Source organism: Taudactylus pleione, unplaced genomic scaffold (assembly GCF_031769625.1).
Source record: "Taudactylus pleione unplaced genomic scaffold, aTauple2 ptg000170l, whole genome shotgun sequence".
In the NCBI taxonomy this organism is placed as follows: Eukaryota; Metazoa; Chordata; class Amphibia; order Anura; family Myobatrachidae; genus Taudactylus; species Taudactylus pleione.
This window is the reverse complement of record NW_028284572.1, coordinates 4,230,353-4,249,532: the sequence shown is the minus strand read 5'-3', so window position 1 is coordinate 4,249,532 and position 19,180 is coordinate 4,230,353. Positions and strand designations below refer to the sequence as shown.

The 19,180-nt window shown below is 45.5% G+C and overlaps 1 protein-coding gene across 1 annotated transcript in view; it reads right to left on the bottom strand.

Moving 5' to 3' along the window:
• GASK1B (golgi associated kinase 1B) overlaps nt 1–1,480 on the bottom strand; it is an 80,193-nt gene extending 78,713 nt beyond the window's left edge. The window contains exon 1 of the mRNA XM_088475352.1: nt 397–1,480. Coding sequence (XP_088331478.1) covers nt 397–1,282 — 886 coding nt within the window. The 5' untranslated portion in view covers nt 1,283–1,480. The remainder of the gene's footprint in view (nt 1–396) is intronic.
• Between the last annotated feature and the right edge of the window lie 17,700 nt (nt 1,481–19,180).

The window sequence follows — 19,180 nt, the reverse complement described above, 5'->3', positions numbered from 1 at the left end:
CGATTTTACTCCATCCCAAAAACTATTAGAAGACCTATGCAAGACTGTAAACCCTTTGGGGCAGTGATACCAATTAATTAGAGTGACTACACATCCAGCTTGCCATAAAATTACCCTTCAAATGCTTTGTATGTCAAGATATGTACATATTTATACAGTAGCTAAACTTATTAAACATGTCTTTTTCTGCAGCAGAATTTTTACTTCCTGTGAGGAGAGTATTATACTACTGTATATGCATCTGCCATTATCTCAGCACTACCCAATATACAGTATAATATAATATACTAATACAACTGAGTTGAGGCTGGAATGTAGTCTGGACAGCTGGCTGTAATACTGTACATGTACTGCAGGAAACCAGATCCACTACAATAGAACAATAGATCCTCTTACCTTGGACGAACTCAAACTTTCTGCCCACTGATGGCAGCGTCCGGTTAAGCCCCAGTATCCGATCCAAGTGGAAAGCAAAGACCTCACTCATGTCCAAGGGTCTCTTAATGACACCACAGGTTCCCTGGCAGATTGAGCTGGGTGCGGATAACATAGGCTTTATCTTGGACGGATTTATAAAGTGGATGAGATGCGCGTGGCTTGCAGGCATCTGTCTAATCTGATGGATCCTGGAGTCTGCCAGGAATCGCATTGTACTGATATCTTCTGCATTAAACCAAGGGGGTGCACTGTCACTGTAAATCCTTATGTTACTGTGATGCTTATTAGTTTCCCCTCTTGCATCACTCAAATCATTTATTTCTGGTGCCTTGGATTTGTAGGTGGGGGCTCCCCTTTTTGGATTACCTTCCCAACGTTGGTCCACTGGTCTGCCAATGCTTTGTAGGATGCTAGGTGCGTGCCCATGCTGCCCCAGGGCAGCAGATTTCCTCCTCTTCTTTGGTCTCACTGTCCCCCTGATATTGGCTGGTTTTCTTCTCTTAGATCTCAGTGTGATGTATACAACATTAGGCTGGAGGGTTGAGGAGCTGTTCAGGGCGCCCCCATCTGGCTGGGAATTTTCTACATAAAAAGTGTTCTGTTCCAAAAAGCTCCTGGGTTGCCTTGTAGCAGTCTCCCCATCCACTCTCTGAGTGGGCTTGTGCTGGGGCAAAAAGTGAACCACCTGGCTAACTATAAAGATCCCATAGAGAAGACATGCAGTGCAGAGTAGCAGCAGACGACTTCTGCTTTTGGGGCGTCTCCCACCCAAAGCCCTATAGATCCTGGTGCAAAAAAGTCGTATATATGAGCTCCTGAGTGTCCCTGCCCGAGCTGAGGTCATCTCTCCAGGCACTCTACATAGTGACAGCTGCTACAAAGCTGGGTTCTCCGGTGAGGCTCTTGCATGCTTCTTGGAAGCAAATAAATAGTTTGTTTAAAAAGTGGAAGAAGTGTCTGCTGAGCCTGAGAATAGGAATGTGCTGGGTCTCCCAGTGACTCTGACACTGCACCGCAGAGAGCCTTTTATCAGCTACCACTAGGGAAGTGATTCCTTTCACTGAATGAATGGAGACAACTGTGTAAACACAGCGAGGCGGAGATCTCCAGTCCAAATGTCAGGGGCTGCCTGTCTAAGAATTGTTCATGTGAGAAAATAAACCCATAGCCTTCTCCTATCATACCAGGAAATGCCTGTTTATAGGGACAGAGAACCCTTCAGTGAGGCTTAATTCCCTCACATCCAAAGTATTTTAATATAAAATTGCAACGTGAACTTTGCTCTGAGAACTGACAGTTTCATTGCTGTGCCTCTCTATTATATAATAGCTCAGGAATGCCAGGAGAATTAGAAACATGTCTGTGTATTAAAATGAAAAGGATATAATAGATGCATCACACCATCTCATTGTGGGTCAGATTCAGAGACATACTTGCCAACTCTTCCTGATTGTCAGGGAGACTCCCTGAAATAGTAGAAATCTCCCTGACTCCCTGAAGAGTCTAGGGGGTAAATTTACTAAGGCCCTCATTCAGAGCCGCTCGCTAGCGGCCGTACGCTCGTTCCGAGCGATGTTCGCAGATCTGCGCATGCGTACGGTTTTTAGTACGCATGCGCGAACCAGTCAGTGCGGCCGAAAATCGTTTGTACGCTATATAGCGAGTGCCTGCTATTTTGAGTGACAGAATAAGGCGTATGTGGGTGGTAACAGGGGAAGGTGCTTGAAAACGGGGAGTGGAATTCGAACGCAGGCGTGCTTAAAGGTCAAAACGGGCGTTTTAAGGGAGTGCATAATTAATCCAGCAGCGTCATTGACCACGTCACTTGGTTTTTTTTAACTCAGAACTGCTCGCAAAATAGCGGTTGAAAAAACCAACCACAAGAATAGCGAGCAGTTCATACGCTGTACGATGTACTCGATTAATCTAATAAATAGCGGACATGACGTATGGTGCGAGCGGCCAGGGGGCGTTTTTATCAAATAAACGAGCGTATGTTTTGCTCGCTCGTTCAGACTTAGAGGTGTGAACAGACTGCAATTTGCGAACGGATCATTTGAATAGCCACCCCTTGTTTTTGAACGAACGACCGCAAATAGCGAACGGCTCTGAATCAGGCCCTAAGTTTCGAGTTTGGTTGAGTTTTTTTTAATCTCGATTTGCACAGCCAAATCTCGGGTGATTTTCCAGTTTTTAAACTCGCAAATTTACTAAGAAGTGAGTTTAGCTGAAAGTGAGTTTTCTGATGGTGAAGCAAATCATGATATCTCCCCCGAGTTGCGAGTTTAGATGACATTACTCACACGAGATTGCAATGTTTTCTCTCTGCAAAACTCTCCTGAGCAAGCAGCCTGCACATATCAGTGAGATATGTGAAGGCTGCTTGTGTGTTATACCTGTTAAAGAAGGGTTAAATCTTAAAAAAAATTACATAGGGTCCCCCTCCCCAAAAGCATAACAAGCCCCGGACTGGTCAGCCAGTCCTCGTTCCAAAAATGATGGAAAAACGAGTAGGGTTCCCCCGTAATTTAGGAACCAGCACCTGGCTGCAGGGCCAGTGCTGGTTTTAAAAAACTTCAAAGGGACCCCCTATATTTAAAACCACCACCGGACCCAAAACGACCCGGGTGTAATGCTACAGCCAGGAGACCCTATTACCGGGCCTCCATGGCCAAAGCATTCTCACCCCAAGCCAGTCAGGCCAAGTCGGGGATCTTAGGGGAGGTGGGGATCCCCCAAAAAAGGGGTCCCAAAACCCCAAGGCTTGGTCTGATGCCCGGGGCTATTCCCCATACCCCTGAGCTGTGGGTACGGGGGTAATGATTTGTAAAATATTTAAAAACTATTCTATTTTACAGTGGAAATACAGGTACCAGCATGCCTGCCCTTTTGGCACTAATGAAACTACAAGTGCCAGCAGGGGTCCTGCACCCATACCCCACCTGTAAAATAAATAGTTAAAAAACCACAGTACACACACACCGCATCCAGTAAAACTTCAACGGGTGTACCTGGAAAAAAGATCCCATACTCACCTCCATCCTTGCGCCGCTCTCCGCAGCATCCACATACTTGGCAAAATAAGAAAATTACTTACACGAACCATTTGAACAGGTGCAAGTATATGTTGTGACATAATACTTGCTCCACGCAAAATGACAGATGAACCTAATCATCTGTTAGTTGCCACGGGCCGCTAGCCATTCAGCATCTGCTTTACATGTAGCGGCTGCTCTCACCTCTCAGGTGGGGTGCTCTCACCTAGGAAAAGTTCAGTGAGGGTGTGTGGATAGAACTGTCAGCTATGTAGAGTTGGCCTTAAGCGTAAATGCATCTGTTTCCAGGTGTATCTTTTACAAGAGCACACTGATGGTGCTGACTAGTAACAAACCAATCTTACAGATATGGAGTGGGTAAAATGCATACAACTCTGCATACAAGTGAATATATGTAATTTATCCATGCTTGCAGAGTGGAGGCACAAATGCTGATTTCCATCTCACTCTGTATCAAGCTTATGATGTTTCACAATACCAACAGTTTATTTTTTAAGCAACTTTAGCAGAAATCTCATCAATACCTTGCTGTAACCGGGGCAGAACACAGCTACGCTAAGCCCATAGCAAAACTCATTCAGGTGCCCGGCGATGCTGCTGTAATCTCACGGGCCCCTACTTTACTCTGATAAGATTGGAAAGGAATCCTCTTCCGTTAATGTCCGCTTTTAGGGGGCCATGGGAGTGATGTGGGTACCTACCTGGGGAAGGGTACAGTAGAGCAATTTGCATTAGGCAATTTGCCCACTGACAGTGTGGGGCAGCAGCAGATTTGTCCAGCTTTTTGGGTGTCTCTCACCCAAAGTCCTAAAGATAAACTCTTCAGTGTCCCTATTCCCTTCCCAAGCCGAGCTGAGATACTGTACGCAGAGGCAGCTACTAATAAGCTGTGCTCTCCAGTCGGGCTTTCCATACTTATTCAAACAAATTGTTTAAGAAGTTCTTTGCTTGAGAATAGGACCCACTTGCAATTTCCTGACACTAGTCTTTGGCATCTGGTCCACAATTTGTGAAGTTAAGCTGGCCACACACTAGACCAACTTGCATCCAACCAGCCAACTAGTTGATTGGTTGGAATGAAAATCTGGTAACATATGGGAGTAACTGATGATCAGCAATTTGCTCCTAAATGCCAGAAAACAGATGAAAATGGTCATCAGACAAGTTTTTTAAATGTTTGATCTAAACTATTTGTTCAAACAACAGTTATTGGTCCATTTTCCAGTGTTTGGGAGCAAATTGCTGATGGTCATTTGCTTTCATACCTTACCAGATTTTCATTCCAACCAATCAACTAGTTGGCTGGTTGGACAGATAATCTTTAGATGTGTGGCCAGCTTAAGTAAATAAATAAATATTGTTTTTATCATGAAAATAGTGAAAGGTTTTGACAACAATAACTTGTATATTTTTAACCAACTTACTTTTTGAGTAAAATACATTTCTTAGATGTAACCAGAGATGAGTAAATTTTTCCGCCTCTCTGCAGCATGAATTGGTGGTTATAGTGCCAGGTCTATTCATAGACAAATATTCATATTTGCCTCACAATGCTAATGTACAAATGCAGTGTAAATTATTTTCTGTGTGGACTTATGAGATGAACATGTGAGTGGAACATGAAGACTTTACTGTGATATCTACATACATGTACGATACACAACTAATTGTAAGCCAAACATTTGAGAATGAATACTATTATATAAATATATTCGTTCCCTTTTTTTGGCTTAAAAATTTGTTACATTATATTGCCAAAAGGTGCCACCTTTTCATATGTAATCATTCAGCATATGTTGGGAAGCTTATATATATTTCTTATATGCAGAGTAGCACCACCAACATCCATCCATACTGTACAGTCCACAATTCTAACTACACACCACCAACACAACCTAAGAACACTTAGCCTACGTTAAACACCCAGTTGTTGCCTAGTTCAGCCACAAGTGAAGATGCAGCTGGCATGCGTACGACTTGGAAAAACCCGTAGTTACTCATAGTTGCATATGCTAGGCTTGAATGCATGCATAGCCAGAAAAATCACAAGATCAGTCTGCAAAAGGGACTTGCGTTCCACTCAATCCCCATTATATTTAAACCATAATTGCCACCTACTGCAATTAAAATGTTTGATGTGACTGTTGTGATGTCACAGAATGTGCCTTGTTTAAATATACTCCCTAAGACCCTCAAAATACATCTCTTGTAATGTAGGGTCAATAGTTTTTCACAGACCCCTCCACAATTAGTGCTGGTCCCCACCACCTTCATGACATGACAGATGGGTGCATAAATAATCAAGGACCATGCAGTCATGTAAATAAACTGTCATACATACATTCTATTACTAAAGAAAAATGAAGCCCAATTAATTTGTTTATACAGTGTAAATAAGGACCAACTATTGAGTGTTTAGTACATGAGATCCACCACATCCCATGCATCTCAGGGAGGATCACACCATTTGTATGTATCATTTGGTTCTGATCACAGATAAATCAAGCCAAAAGACCCTACAGCACAGAACTACGGAGTCACCTTTTTACATGTAAAGTACAAGTCATCTAAATTAACCTACAGTACAAATAACTTTCAGGTATATAAAACAAATGTTAAAAAAAAAAAGTAATATTTGTATAATAAGCCCCCAAATTATTATTATTCCAAACTCTGATCTAAATTGCAGTGTAAAAGTAAAGCTGTCCAGCATGTGTGGGCTAAGGGCCTGATTCAGAGACGGACGCTCTGAAAGAGCACTCGCTCTGAATCAGGGCGTTTTTGGTTTTTTTGGAGCGGCCTCCTGGCCGCTCGCATAGCTTTGACCACCCACAGCTATTGCGAACAGCCAGGATGATGGTCGCGATGGTCAAGACCATCGGGCTTGCGACGAGACCCTTGTGGTAGGGTCTCGTGGCCGCAAGCCCCAGAGAGCTTCTGGCTCTAATAGTGGTGATGTCAGTGGGTCCACCCACAAATGGCAGGCGTTCGAATGGGAACGCCTCCGTTTGTGAAGCCACCCCCCGCCATGCCTACAAAATGGGGCGAGCTGTGGATCAACATCGACAGCCGCCCCTTTTGTAGTGAGCCACGGAGCGAGTCCTTTTTGTGCTCGCTCCGGGGCTCGCGCAAGCACAGTGCGCATGCCACGCGTGCGCACTGGGCCAAAATCGACCCGCTTGCGAGCGCCATGCGCTCGCAAGCAGGTCTGAATCAGGCCCTAAATGCGAAAGTTGGTAGTATTTACCCTCCTCTCCAGGAGAAAGTACCTACGGACCTGCGATTCCCAAAATTATCTCCCGATCCTGCCCACTTCACCAGGAAGTGTGCAGGATGCGAGACATCCACCTGTTTCGGGAAACTACCCAAAAAATCGTGAGTCTACCGGACCTTCAAGGAGAGTAGGTAAGTATGCCTTCCATTGCCACATAATTTGTCCAGGTTCAAAGTTACATGCTTATTTCCTTTGCGTCCAACTCAGGATCAGCACCTTTACATTGTGACGTGTCGGAATAAACTGCCAAAAATGTTCAAAGTTCTTACTATAAAGAGCACCAAAGCTACATTTTTATATTCTTATTGTAATATATGCAACATGTGATTTATATACAGTCCCCACATTTATATTTTGTTAGCCTATTACTTTCAGATCACAAGACTTGCTGAAAGTCATAAGGAACTTAAAAAATCAAGAACCAACAGTCTGCTCATTTTTGTTTTTGCAGGCTCAGTATTTTAATCACAAGATGACCCCAGTCAGAGTTGATGTGTTCATTTACAGTTCCTCTTATGGTTATATGGTTAATGGTCAGAGTCAGACTAAAGTGCAATGTGTTGGAGCTGACATTTTTTTGTTGCAATAATACTATATGGAACGACATGGGGGCCCTCTAGTGGGTCACACATGATGTTGCTACAATTATGCAATGCTTCCATTAGCTGCAGAACATGCCCATGGTAGTTTTAACTAATGGGCAAAGCAATAATACAAATGGGGGCCTATTTATGAAAAAATATATGTGGGAAGACAGGTGTTTTAGGGTGGGTACCCACAAATATTAAGGATCCCATGAATATATGTACGGGAGACCATAGCAGATATGGAAGATCAGGGCTGGATCAAAGGTCATTACCAGCTGAGGGGCGCAATGCAGCCCCCACCGGGACCTACTGTAGGACGATGACGCTGTACCGCCACGCCCACTATGTCCTCTGTACTGCAGTCAGTGCTAACTTTTGGCCCTGGCAGTGCTGCAGTGGAGTGACATCATAAGTAACACAGCTGCACACCGTCCCGCACGCAGTGTCTGCACTGCAGTGACTGAGTCACTGAGGCTGCTGCAATATTTTAACATTAATCAATAGCCCCGTAGACATTACTGTGTTCTGAGATGATGCGTGTAGATTTGAGCACACCTTACTAACCTTTTATGCTAGACCAGCATTACCAGTAGGCAAACCTAGGTGTCTGCTTAGGTTGCCAATGGTTAGGGGTGACTCCTAAAACATTGAGAATGAATGACATAATACCACTCATACAGTGTTTTTAATCTCCCTGCAATGATTGGAGATTTTGCTGTAAATGTCTGTCCTAGGAACATTCTAGAGATCAGCCTTAATCTCCCCTGTGCATGTTAATGCCGGAGCTGACGCTTCACGTGACGTCATGACCGGCTGGAGAGGGACAAGAGTGCATGGCAGGACCTGCTATGGCTGTGCTGCATTAAAGTAATGGGTCCCATAGGCAAATGCAGGGGGGGTTTCCATCTGCCTGGAAACCCCCTCCTCAGCACATACCATGACCACAGTAGAAATAGTAATATAATAGAATTTTACTAGTGCTACATGTTCTTCCCAGTATCAAAAATGAAATAATTAGCACCACCTGTGGATCTTTTAACATGTATCAGCCAGTAATAAATAACCTGTACACCAACTAGGAGATCTGGAAAGCATGCACTATTAGGGATGCACTGCTTCTATAGCATATATGTACATATATGTCCAGGGAAGTGCCAGGTTCTTCTGCTGCTCTACCAGGCTCCTGGACTTGCTCCAATGCTCTGGAATGGTGCCCACATCTAAAATAAAAACATTCAGCTCAGGCAGGATGACCCTACTGCCGCATCAAATGACTTACTGTGATCCTGTATATGCTGGAATTATGACACTAAATACACATTGTATGATGCATATTAAAGCTGGATAAGTGCTAATTATGCCCTCTTCATGGACTGGCCACACTCGCTCTAAAATCAAGCATTTGGAAACCCCCCTCTAGAAATCCTGTGTTTGCCACTGGGCCCTGCTGCTGCAACTCTCCCCCCCAAGTCCTAGGTGTGTGCTCGTGGTGCCAGTATTAGGATCAGTGTTTTATAGAGAGCATAAAATAGATGGCACAGCTGGAACAACTGCCATTGTTAGTTAGGGTTGAAGCAGTGAGATAGTCCCTGCATGAAGATTAGGTTATTTGTTATTTTTTTGTTTTCTTTGTGCTGACAAACAGTAAAAGCATAATTTATTTGTTTAAACCTAAACAAGTTGTATGGTGACCCTTCTTTTAGCACCAGACTGCACCACTGACCACTAAGTCAGTAAGTGAGTTAAATCTGTTGGAGTTGGAGAACACTACTGTGCATACTCCATTACTCCATACTTAGGTTCTTACAGGGAGGCTTCAAATCCCTAACCAAGATGGCCACTGATCCTAATACTGAATATGGGCAGTGCCAACTTGTCACTGTGTTAGAGTGCCACAGTGGAGAACAGAAATCTTCCACTTAACTCCAGAGAGACCCGCAATCACTGCCATTCCACTTTGCCAGCAGGGGTACCGAAAGGGAGGAGAAGCGGGTACAAATTACCCAGGCTTGTTGGAGGGGCCCGTAACAAAATTAATAGGGACCAGTCTGAGCACATCTGAGCCACCAGCACCAATTCCAGTCTTGGGTTTTCACCAGTAACTCTTAGATAAATACAGTGTTACAAAGTTAGTGAGTGTAGTTCATATACGGTAGGTGCTCACAAGAAATAAAAGAAATTACACATATCTTTTTACGTTTTCTTGATAAATGGTACCTCCAATAAAAATGTTTATGTTATTCCATTAATGACACCCAGCAATATAGTTTATCCATGCCATAATAGTTCCAGATAAAAACTTCAATATTCCTCACCCTTAGGTAGTATTACTCCTAGAATGCAAAGAATAGAAAGGTAATATAATAGTTTAAAACCATTTTATTCTGGACAATTATAAGAGATGACTAACAAAGGCCCTCATTCAGAGCCGCTCGTTAGCGGCAGTACGCTCGTTCCGAGCGATGTTTGCACATCTGCGCATGCGTACGCTTTTTAGTACGCATGCGCGAACCAGTCAGTGCGGCCGAAAATCCTTTGTACGCTATATAGCGAGTGCCTGCTATTTTGAGTGACAGAATGAGGCGTATGTGGGTGGTAACAGGGGAAGGTGCTTGAAAATGGGGAGTGGAGATCAGAACGCAGGCGTGCTTAAAGGTCAAAGCGGGCGTTTTATGGGTGTGTATATTTAAAACAGCAGCGTCATTGACCACGTCACTGGGTTATTTTATAGCCAGAACTGCACGCAAATTTGTGGTAGCAAACACCAACCACAAGAATAGCGAGCAGTTCATACGCTGGTCGATGTACTCGATTAATCTAATAAATAGCGGACATGACGTAGGATGCGAGCGGCCAGGGGGCGTTTTTAAGAAATAAACGAGCGTATGTTTTGCACGCTCGTTCAGACTTAGAGGTGTGAACAGACAGCAATGTGCGTACGGATCATTTGAATAGCCACCCCTTGTTTTTAAACGAACGACCGCAAATAGCGAACGGCTCTGAATGAGGGCCAAAGTGCATACATATAGTGCATGTAAAGTGCATACATAAAGTGCATGTAAAGTGCATACATATAGTGCATGTAAAGTGCATACATAAAGTGCATGTAAAGTGCATACATAAAGTGCATGTAAAGTGCATACAAATTGGACTCCTACCAGATGGATTTGAGACACAATGCCTCAATAACAGCGGTGGTTAAAGATGATAACGCCCGGGCAGTCCACAGTGGAATATTGGCTTCTGTCCTGGTCCTTGGTAGGGTAAAATAACAGCTCCTTTGCCAACATGTTTCAACCACCTTGTTGTCTTTTTCAAGGTGAGGAGTGTGTGCTGCTTCCTGGTATTTAAACCAGGTTCCACCAGTTGGTATTATGCTTAATTTTAATCACAAAACATCCTAATGCATATTTAAACAAAAATAAATTGAGTTAAAACCAATCCTTATTCATAACAGCTTTATCGGGGTTGTGAGTTTATTTAAAAACTTATATTTTTAGTGTTTATTTTCGGGTGACATCCCCTGTGTCAGCCCCTTCTTAATTTTATTGGTTCCCATGAATGTCCATCATGGTGGGACTTCTGTTGAAGTTCCCACCACCATCTAGCAGGGGTGTGTACCACTAACCTCCGGTCCCTATATTGGAAAGAGATAGATCCCCTTCCGTTTCTGTATGATGACGTCATCTGCCAGTGTCCAACGTCATTCCCTACCATCCAAGTGGGCATAGAGGGGGAATATATTCTTGCCCGCAGCGTGGCAAGCGAAGTGAGCCAGCAAGGGGGCAACTTTCTTATTTTCGTGGAAAGTGTGGGCAGAAACCTCCACTTACGCGCTCACTCACGTCACTTCCAGGTACGGCTAGTGAAGGGGAAATATACTCTTTCTCCCTATATTGTGGTTACTTACGCCCATACCTTGTGGCGTTTAGTATAGGCGGACGTCACTTCTGGCCACGTTCATTTCGGACACACTATTGGGTTCCAGTCCTCGGGTTATCGTCACTTCCGCCCACACTTCGTGATATATTGTGTGGGCAGGACATCACTTCAGCCTAAGTCAATTTTTGTTTAAAGCGGTGGTGCTATATTTCCCCAGAAATCCAACCATATTTATAGCGGTTGTCATGGTAACTAGAATGTTAGATTAAAGGGGGTCCGAGTCCCACGCCACCTATCCCTACCTGTTACCTGTCAGCAGCTCAGCACACGTTGCTGTTAGCTGGGCTGCAGTGGGAGCAGGGAGACTGCTGCCACTGAGAAGCAGCAGCAGTCTCCTCTCCCCTGCCTGTGGGGGGGAGCGATTACACTGATCGCCCCCCCCCCCGGATTTGCACCAGGCTGAGGGCATCACGGCACTGCAAATATGGTGTTTTTTCTTCCTAAGGGGTCATGGCCACACCTCCTGCTATTAAGCCAACCTTCCCCATTCCCCACCGATAGTAATGGGGCCCGGACTCCAGATACAGTCACCGGCTGGTGACCTGTATACTCTACTCCAAACAATGCTATGTATGCATAACTGTGGGTATGGCTGTGCAGTCACATTGCTACTAAATAGACCAAGTACTTGGCTGTTCGTTGTTTCTGTATAGCATAGTGATTCCCAACCTAGGTGCCGTGGCACCCTGGGGTGCCTCAAGGCACTTGCAGGGGTGCCACAGTTTGGTGGTTCAGGATCAATTAAAATGATTTATGGTCAATATCTTAGGCAAAACCAGTATTGATGGCTACCAATCTTTGTGGACAAACAGAAGCGCAACGCTGACCACCACATAATTAACCCTAAGGATGCCAGGTAAGCATAATTTACAGGATTTTATAATATTTGCTTAAATGATTAATACAAAACTTTTGGCTTAGGGGCACCATGAAAAAAATGCTGTACTCTAAGGCACCGTGACTCAGGTCAGATATTACAGCACACTCATCTGGGTCCTTCTGTGAGGTGAGTGTGCTATAACATCTGACCTGATACGCTATACAGTTGCTGTTATGGTACGATGCTCTAAGTCTTGAGAAAGGTCTGTAAACTGGCATAAATTTCAACTAATAAAAGCACACTTTTTGGCTGAAGTCTGGTAAGTGCCTCATCTCCCTACTTTTGGATTACCAAAACATATAGGTCTGGACTACCTGCAGATAGCCTTTGGGGGAGCACAACAGCACAGGGGCGTATCTATAATGGATGCAGGGTGTGCATCCACACCGCACACCCAGCACCAGTGCTCAAAGTGTGCCGGTATGAAACGGTATGGTATACCGGCACCCGTCTGGCGCTGGGACTGTCACTGTCCCCATGCTGGTCAACAAGCGGCTGCTTGTTTAAATTTGGTTTGGCTCCGGCCGCAAGCCAATTATGGCCCGTGGACTGACAGCCAATCAGGGGCGACCGGTGACATATTGGCACTTGTCTAGCGCTGGGACTGTCACTGTCCCAGCGCTGGTCACCAAGTGGCTGCATGTTTAAATTTGGCTCCGGCCACGAGCCAATCATGGTTCGCGGACCGGCAGCCAATCAGGGGCAGCCACGTGGCTGTCATTTGCTCACGGCCGATGCTGATTTCAAAATGCCAGTGCCACCAAGGGCAAGCCAGGGTTGGGGAAGGGTCCAGCGAAGGGGAGTCCGCGGCCGCGGTCACCAGGGCAGAGCAAGGTGAGGTGGGCGGTGTGCTGTCGTGTGAAGTAGGTAGATAGATAGATCTATCTCTACAGTTGTTTAATTTTTTTTTGCTATTAGCAAGAGTAAAAACTTTAAGATACTCCATAAAATTTTACTATATATAACGGCATCTCAGAATGGCGTTATACTGTATGAAGCAAATCCATAACTATCATAAAAAAGTGCAGGGACAGAAGGAAATTTTCCCATTAGTCTCTGTAGGATCTTGAAAACTCTGCCCCAGTCTCCTTCCCTGCAGTGTGGCCAGCGTCAAGTATGTCCAGCTCCAGCCTCCCAAACGTGAATTGATTAAAACTGAATGTGTACATACATAGGATTTTTATTACTCTAAATTAGGGGTGAGCCCCCCGATCCGAGTCAGGCTCGACTTTTCCCACCTGACTCGGATCTGAAATCGAGGCAAAATGTCATCATCCCGCCTTCCTGGTCTCGCGGGTTTTGGAATCTATATAAGGTACCCGCGTCAGCGCCATTTTCTCACTCGGCTGTGGACAGTGAAGAGGGAGGGTGGGAGTTAGGGCTGGCTGGGCTGTGTAGTGTAGTGTTGTGCTGCGCTGTTGTCCATAGGGGCTGTGTCCACTCCTCCAAAGTCCATAGGGGCTGGCTGTGTTGTGCTGTGCTGCTGTTGTCCATAGGGGCTGTGTCCACTCCTCCAAAGTCCATAGGGGCTGGCTGTACTGTGTTGTGCAGTCAGTTGTCCATAGGGGCTGTGTCCACTCCAAAGTCCTGTGCAGTGTCCCAGTCCTAAAGTGGTGCTGTAGTGTTGTCCAGGGGGTGCTCTGTCCATCAGGGGTGCAAAAAAAATAATATTTTTTCTGTGTCTGTGAATTGTGTGCGCAGTAGCCGCACGTGCATCAACAAAGTAGTGCCAAGCATGCGCCTGTGTCATAAGTAAAGGGCCAACTGGCTTGACCGCTAAAGGGTGCTGTAACCCCCAAAGTGCACTCCAGAAAAGATAAAAAAATATTTTCTGTGTTTGTGAATTGTGTGCACTTGTGGCTGCACGTGCATCAACAAAGGAGCAGCGCCAAGCGTGCGCCTGTGTCCCATACGTAAAGGGCCGGCTGGCTCATTTCTTAAAGGGTGGTGTAACGCACAAAGTGCACTAGTCTCCAACAAAAATAAAAAATTATTTTCTGTGTTTGTGTGCGCCTTAGCCGCACGTATATATCAATATAACATAAAAGGAGGACCAAACTTTCTCCGATAAAAATAAAATAGGGAAAGATCAAGAACCACTTCCTCCTAGTGCTGTTGCTGCTGCTGGGAGTTGTTCATCATCCCATAGAGGAAGTAGGAACACCACTACTTTTACTAAACAATTGACCCTCCAACAGTCCTTAGCGAGGAGGATGAAGTACGACAGCAGTCATCCTGAAGCAAAACGTATAACTGAGGCCTTGACTGCTATGTTGGTGTTAGATGTGCGTCAGGTATCCGCCATTAGTGCAGTGGGATTTAGACAATTGATGGAGGTAGTGTGTCCCCGGTTCCAAATCCCGTCTAGATTCCACCTGCATCCTCAAAGCAGCAGCGACAAGCGTGTGTCTGTCTGTTAAAGGGTGGTGTAACCCTGAAAGTGCTCCAAAAAATAAAAAACTTTTTTTTTCTGTGTTTGTGACTTGTGTGCGATGTATCCGCATGTGCATCAACACAGTAGCAGCGCCAAGCGTGCGCCTGTGTCATAAGACAAGGGCCGGTTTGGACATCTGGTCCGGACTGAAGGACGTGCCAACAATTTCTGACAAGTCTACTGTCACTGTATATGATACTGTCCTCAAAGCAGCAGCGACAAGCGTGCATCTGTCTGTTAAAGGGTGGTGTAACCCTCAAAGTGCGCTCCAACCAAAATAAAAGAATCTTCTTCTTTTCTGTGTTTGTGTGTGAAATGTATGCGCAGTAGCCGCACCTGCATCCTCAAAGCAGCAGCGACAAGCGTGCATCTGTCTGTTAAAGGGTGGTGTAACCCTCAAAGTGCGCTCCACAAAAAATAAAATTATTTTTTTTGCTGTCTTTGTGAAATGTGTGGGCTGTAGCCGCACCTGCATCCTCAAAGCAGCAGCGACAAGCGTGCGTCTGTCTGTTAAAGGGTGGTGTAACCCTCAAAGTACGCTCCAACCAAAATAAAATAATTAATTTTTTTCTGTGTTTGTGTGTGAAATGTATGCGCAGTAGCCGCACCTGCATCCTCAAAGCAGCAGCGACAAGCGTGCGTCTGTCTGTTAAAGGGTGGTCTAACCCTCAAAGTGTGCGCCACAAAAAATAAAAATTTCTTCTTTTTTTTTCTGTCTTTGTGAATTGTGTGGGCTGTACCCGCACCTGCATCCTCAAAGCAGCAGCGACAAGCGTGCGTCTGTCTGTTAAAGGATTACATCGGTGACAGCATACAAGTAGGCATGTCAGACAGTCCGTACATGTACTGGCAGGAAAAAGAGGCAATTTGGAGGCCCCTGTACAAACTGGCTCTATTTTACCTGAGTTGCCCCCCCCTCCAGTGTGTACTCCGAAAGAGTGGTTAGTGCAGCCGGGAACCTTGTCAGCGAAAGGCGTAGGAGGTTCCTTCCACAAAATGTGGAGAAGATGATGTTCAAAAAAATTAATTATCAACTCTTCCAGGGAGACCAGCCTCCAGAACGTACAGAAGGGCCAGTGGTGGTGGATTCCAGGGGGACGAATTAATACTCTGTGAGGATGAGGATGTACACAACACTGAAGAGGGTGAGGAATCGGTGAATGAGGATGAGGACGACATCTTGCCTCCGTAGAGCCAGTTTGTGCAGAGACAGATTAATTGCCAGCTTGTTTTGAGGGGGCCCAAACGAACCAATCATTTCAGCCACAGTCATGTGGCAGACCCTGGCACTGAAATGATTGGTTTGTTAAAGTGTGCATGTCCTGTTTATACAACATAAGGGTGGGTGAGAGAGCCCAAGGACAATTCCATCTTGCACCTCTTTTTTTTCTTTGCATTATGTACTGTTTGCGGCCTAGTTTTTCCAACTGCTATCCTGTCTGCCACTGCAGTGTCACTCCTAGATGGGCATGTGTTTGTGCCGCCCACTCGTGTCGCTTAGCATAGTCATCCGGCTACCTCGGTGCAGCCTTTTGGACATAAAATCACTATTGTGAGGTGTTCAGAATAGACTTGAAATGAGTGGAAATTACGGTTATTGAGGTTAATAATAGCATAGGATCAGAAAAATCAACACATTCTGTGATTTTAGCTGTTTTTATGCTTTTAAAAAAAAAAAAATACAGATCCAAAACACAAAACCCGGAACCCAAAACACGGAAGGGTGGTTTTGGCAAAACCAATCCAGATCCAAAACACGAAGAAAGATCCAGATCCAAAACCAAAACACGAAAAGTGGCCGGTGCACACCCCTACTCTAAATACATTTATATTTATGTGGTTATATATACACTAGCAACCCACACCGGCATCGCACGGGAGCAGTTTCATTTCTCTAGTCTACTGCATCTCATAACAACGTACACCATGTCACCACAGCCCCCTGCATCTCACCACATCCCCCTGCACCTCACAACAGCTTCCTGATTCTCACTACTGCCCCCTGCATTACACCACAGCATCCTCTACAGTATTTCACCACAGCCCCTTGCAATTCACCACAGGCCCTTGCTTCTCACTCCTACTCCCTGCAACTCACCACAACCCCCGCACTGCTGCCCTGCAGCTGGCTAGGAACTAGCCACTGGGATATGGAGGGTCGTGGATTAGAGATTTGTTTTCATTGGAGGCTGTTTCTCACTCTCTCTGCCTGCTCAATACCTGACTCCCTCCCCTCTGTATAGGCATGGACATCGGAAGCCGATGGTTAGTAACCATCCGTTCGATGGAAGTACTTTTTCCATCGAATACCGGAAATTTGATGGTTGCCAGCCATTGGATGCAACTTTCCGATGCCCATTCGATGGCTGGCTGTGGAGAGGGAGCACAGCAGAGCAACGGTGAGCAGCAGGAGAATAAATGCTGTGCACATAGGCACGGCATCTATTCTCTGTATAGGGGGAGCCTGGGGGCAGCCAAGCATCTCAGAGTGTAACATGAGCGGGGGTGCTACGAGGCTCCGCCTCCTTTCCCAAGGCCTTGTCCCCTTTTCAAACAGTTACTACGGTGGTTATAGTATCGAATTCTTGCGATGGCTAGTTGCCATCGCATCGTATGATTTGATGATGGAAGCCCGTCAACTATTTGATACCGGACTTCCGATGTCCATCCCTATCTCTTTAGGCTGGGCACATTGCTTTGGCTCTCACTATCTCTTGCTGATTCAGCACCCTGGTGCAAGATTTTTTTCTGTGACTTTGCTTCACTAAAATCATCATTGCACGGCTCCCTTTCGTCAACGATAAATTGTTCATGCACCTAAACCTTCCTCAACCAATTCTGTATAGAATAGTGAAAAGTCCATCAAAATCCGTCAAGTGGTTTAAGAGATTTGCTCAAACAAACAGGCAGACCACTGAACCAGGAACTTTATTAATAGTTTATATAATATATATAAACCACATAAATATAAAGTATATAGACTACTATAAAGCCTATACACATTCATTACTAGTGATGTCATTCACTAGTGATGTCAGTGGGAGTGATTTTGGCTCTGACAGAGCCAAAATCACTCCAGGGCTTGCGGTCACCGCAGGGTCTACTGCCGGGTCTCGGCTACCGCAGGGTCTCGTCGCAAGCCCGATGGTCTTGACCATCGCGACCATCTTTTTCCCCGCTCGCATATGCTGTGGGTGGTCACCCACAGCTATGCGAGCGGCCAGGAGGCCGTTCCAAGTTTAGGTAGGAGGGCCCTGATTCAGAGCGAGCGCTCTGGTCAGAGCGTCCGGCTCTGAATCAGGCCCAGTGACTGCTGGAGAACTGTTTCAGGTTGGTGGAGGCATCAACCAGGTTACTGTCAGCATGATCTCTCCTGATGGAGATAAATTTCAAATTTTTGTTTTTCCCCCTCGGGTTTTGGCTGCAAAATTTAAAAAAATTGAATACGGGTGGTATTGGTAGTGCACATATTAGCAGTAATTCATAATTGGTTACCATACCCGCGTATTTTTTTGCTGTAAAAATTACATGCCCAATTGAATATGCCCCTAGGAGTCAGACTATTGCTCTCAACTAAAATATATGAAAACTTCTATAGACCACTTATGCCCCTTCAATGCCCATCAGGCTTCCCTACGTGCCAACATACCCCAATACATGCCCATCTCCTGTGCCCAATTCATAACATGCCACACTGCAGGGCCCCCAATACATGCCCATCTCCTGTGAGCAATTCATAACATGCCACACTGCAGGCCCCCAATTAATTGTATGACATACTACAGTGCCCCCAATACACAGTCAGTGCGCCGAGGGTAGATGTGTGGGGTTAGGGCAATTCAGTTACCCAGGCTCAGGCTTGTTGTAGGGGCCTGGGTCCACCCCCACCCCCTTAATTGTCAGCAGCAGCAGCCTCTCTCCCCAGCCCTGCACACACTGCTGTGAGCTGGGCTGCAGGGGGTCCAGGGAGGCTGAGCAGCACCAGTCTCCTCTGCCCTCATGATGTGTGGGGAGGAGCTATCGCACTAAGCATCCCCTGCCACCATCACCTTGCTGAGGGGTGCATGACGCCCCCATATGCCACACGTGGCATACTGTTTTTTTCCTTGAATTTTTTGTAGGAGGTATGCCCAAGCCTCCATGATTAGACCATGCCCCCTACAGTACATGGGCCTGTCCACACTCCATATTGCCCTGTATACAGTATGACACACCACAGTCCTTCCAATACATAGTATGCACCATCGCAGTGCATCCAATAAATAGTATGCCACACCATAGTGCCTCCAATACTTAATATGCCACACACCAGTGCCTCCAATACATAGTATGCCACACCACAGTGCCTCCAATACATAGTATGCCACAACACAGTGCCTCCAATACATGGTAAACCACACCACAGTGCCTCCAATACATAACATGCCACACCACAGTGCCTCCAATACATAGGACATGTGTTTTAGCTGGAGAAAAGGCATATTTTCCCTTCTCCCTATTTATAGAAGAGAAAATGCAGTGAAATTACTGATCTCACTGAGTTTTCTTTTCTCTACACAGACACATTAT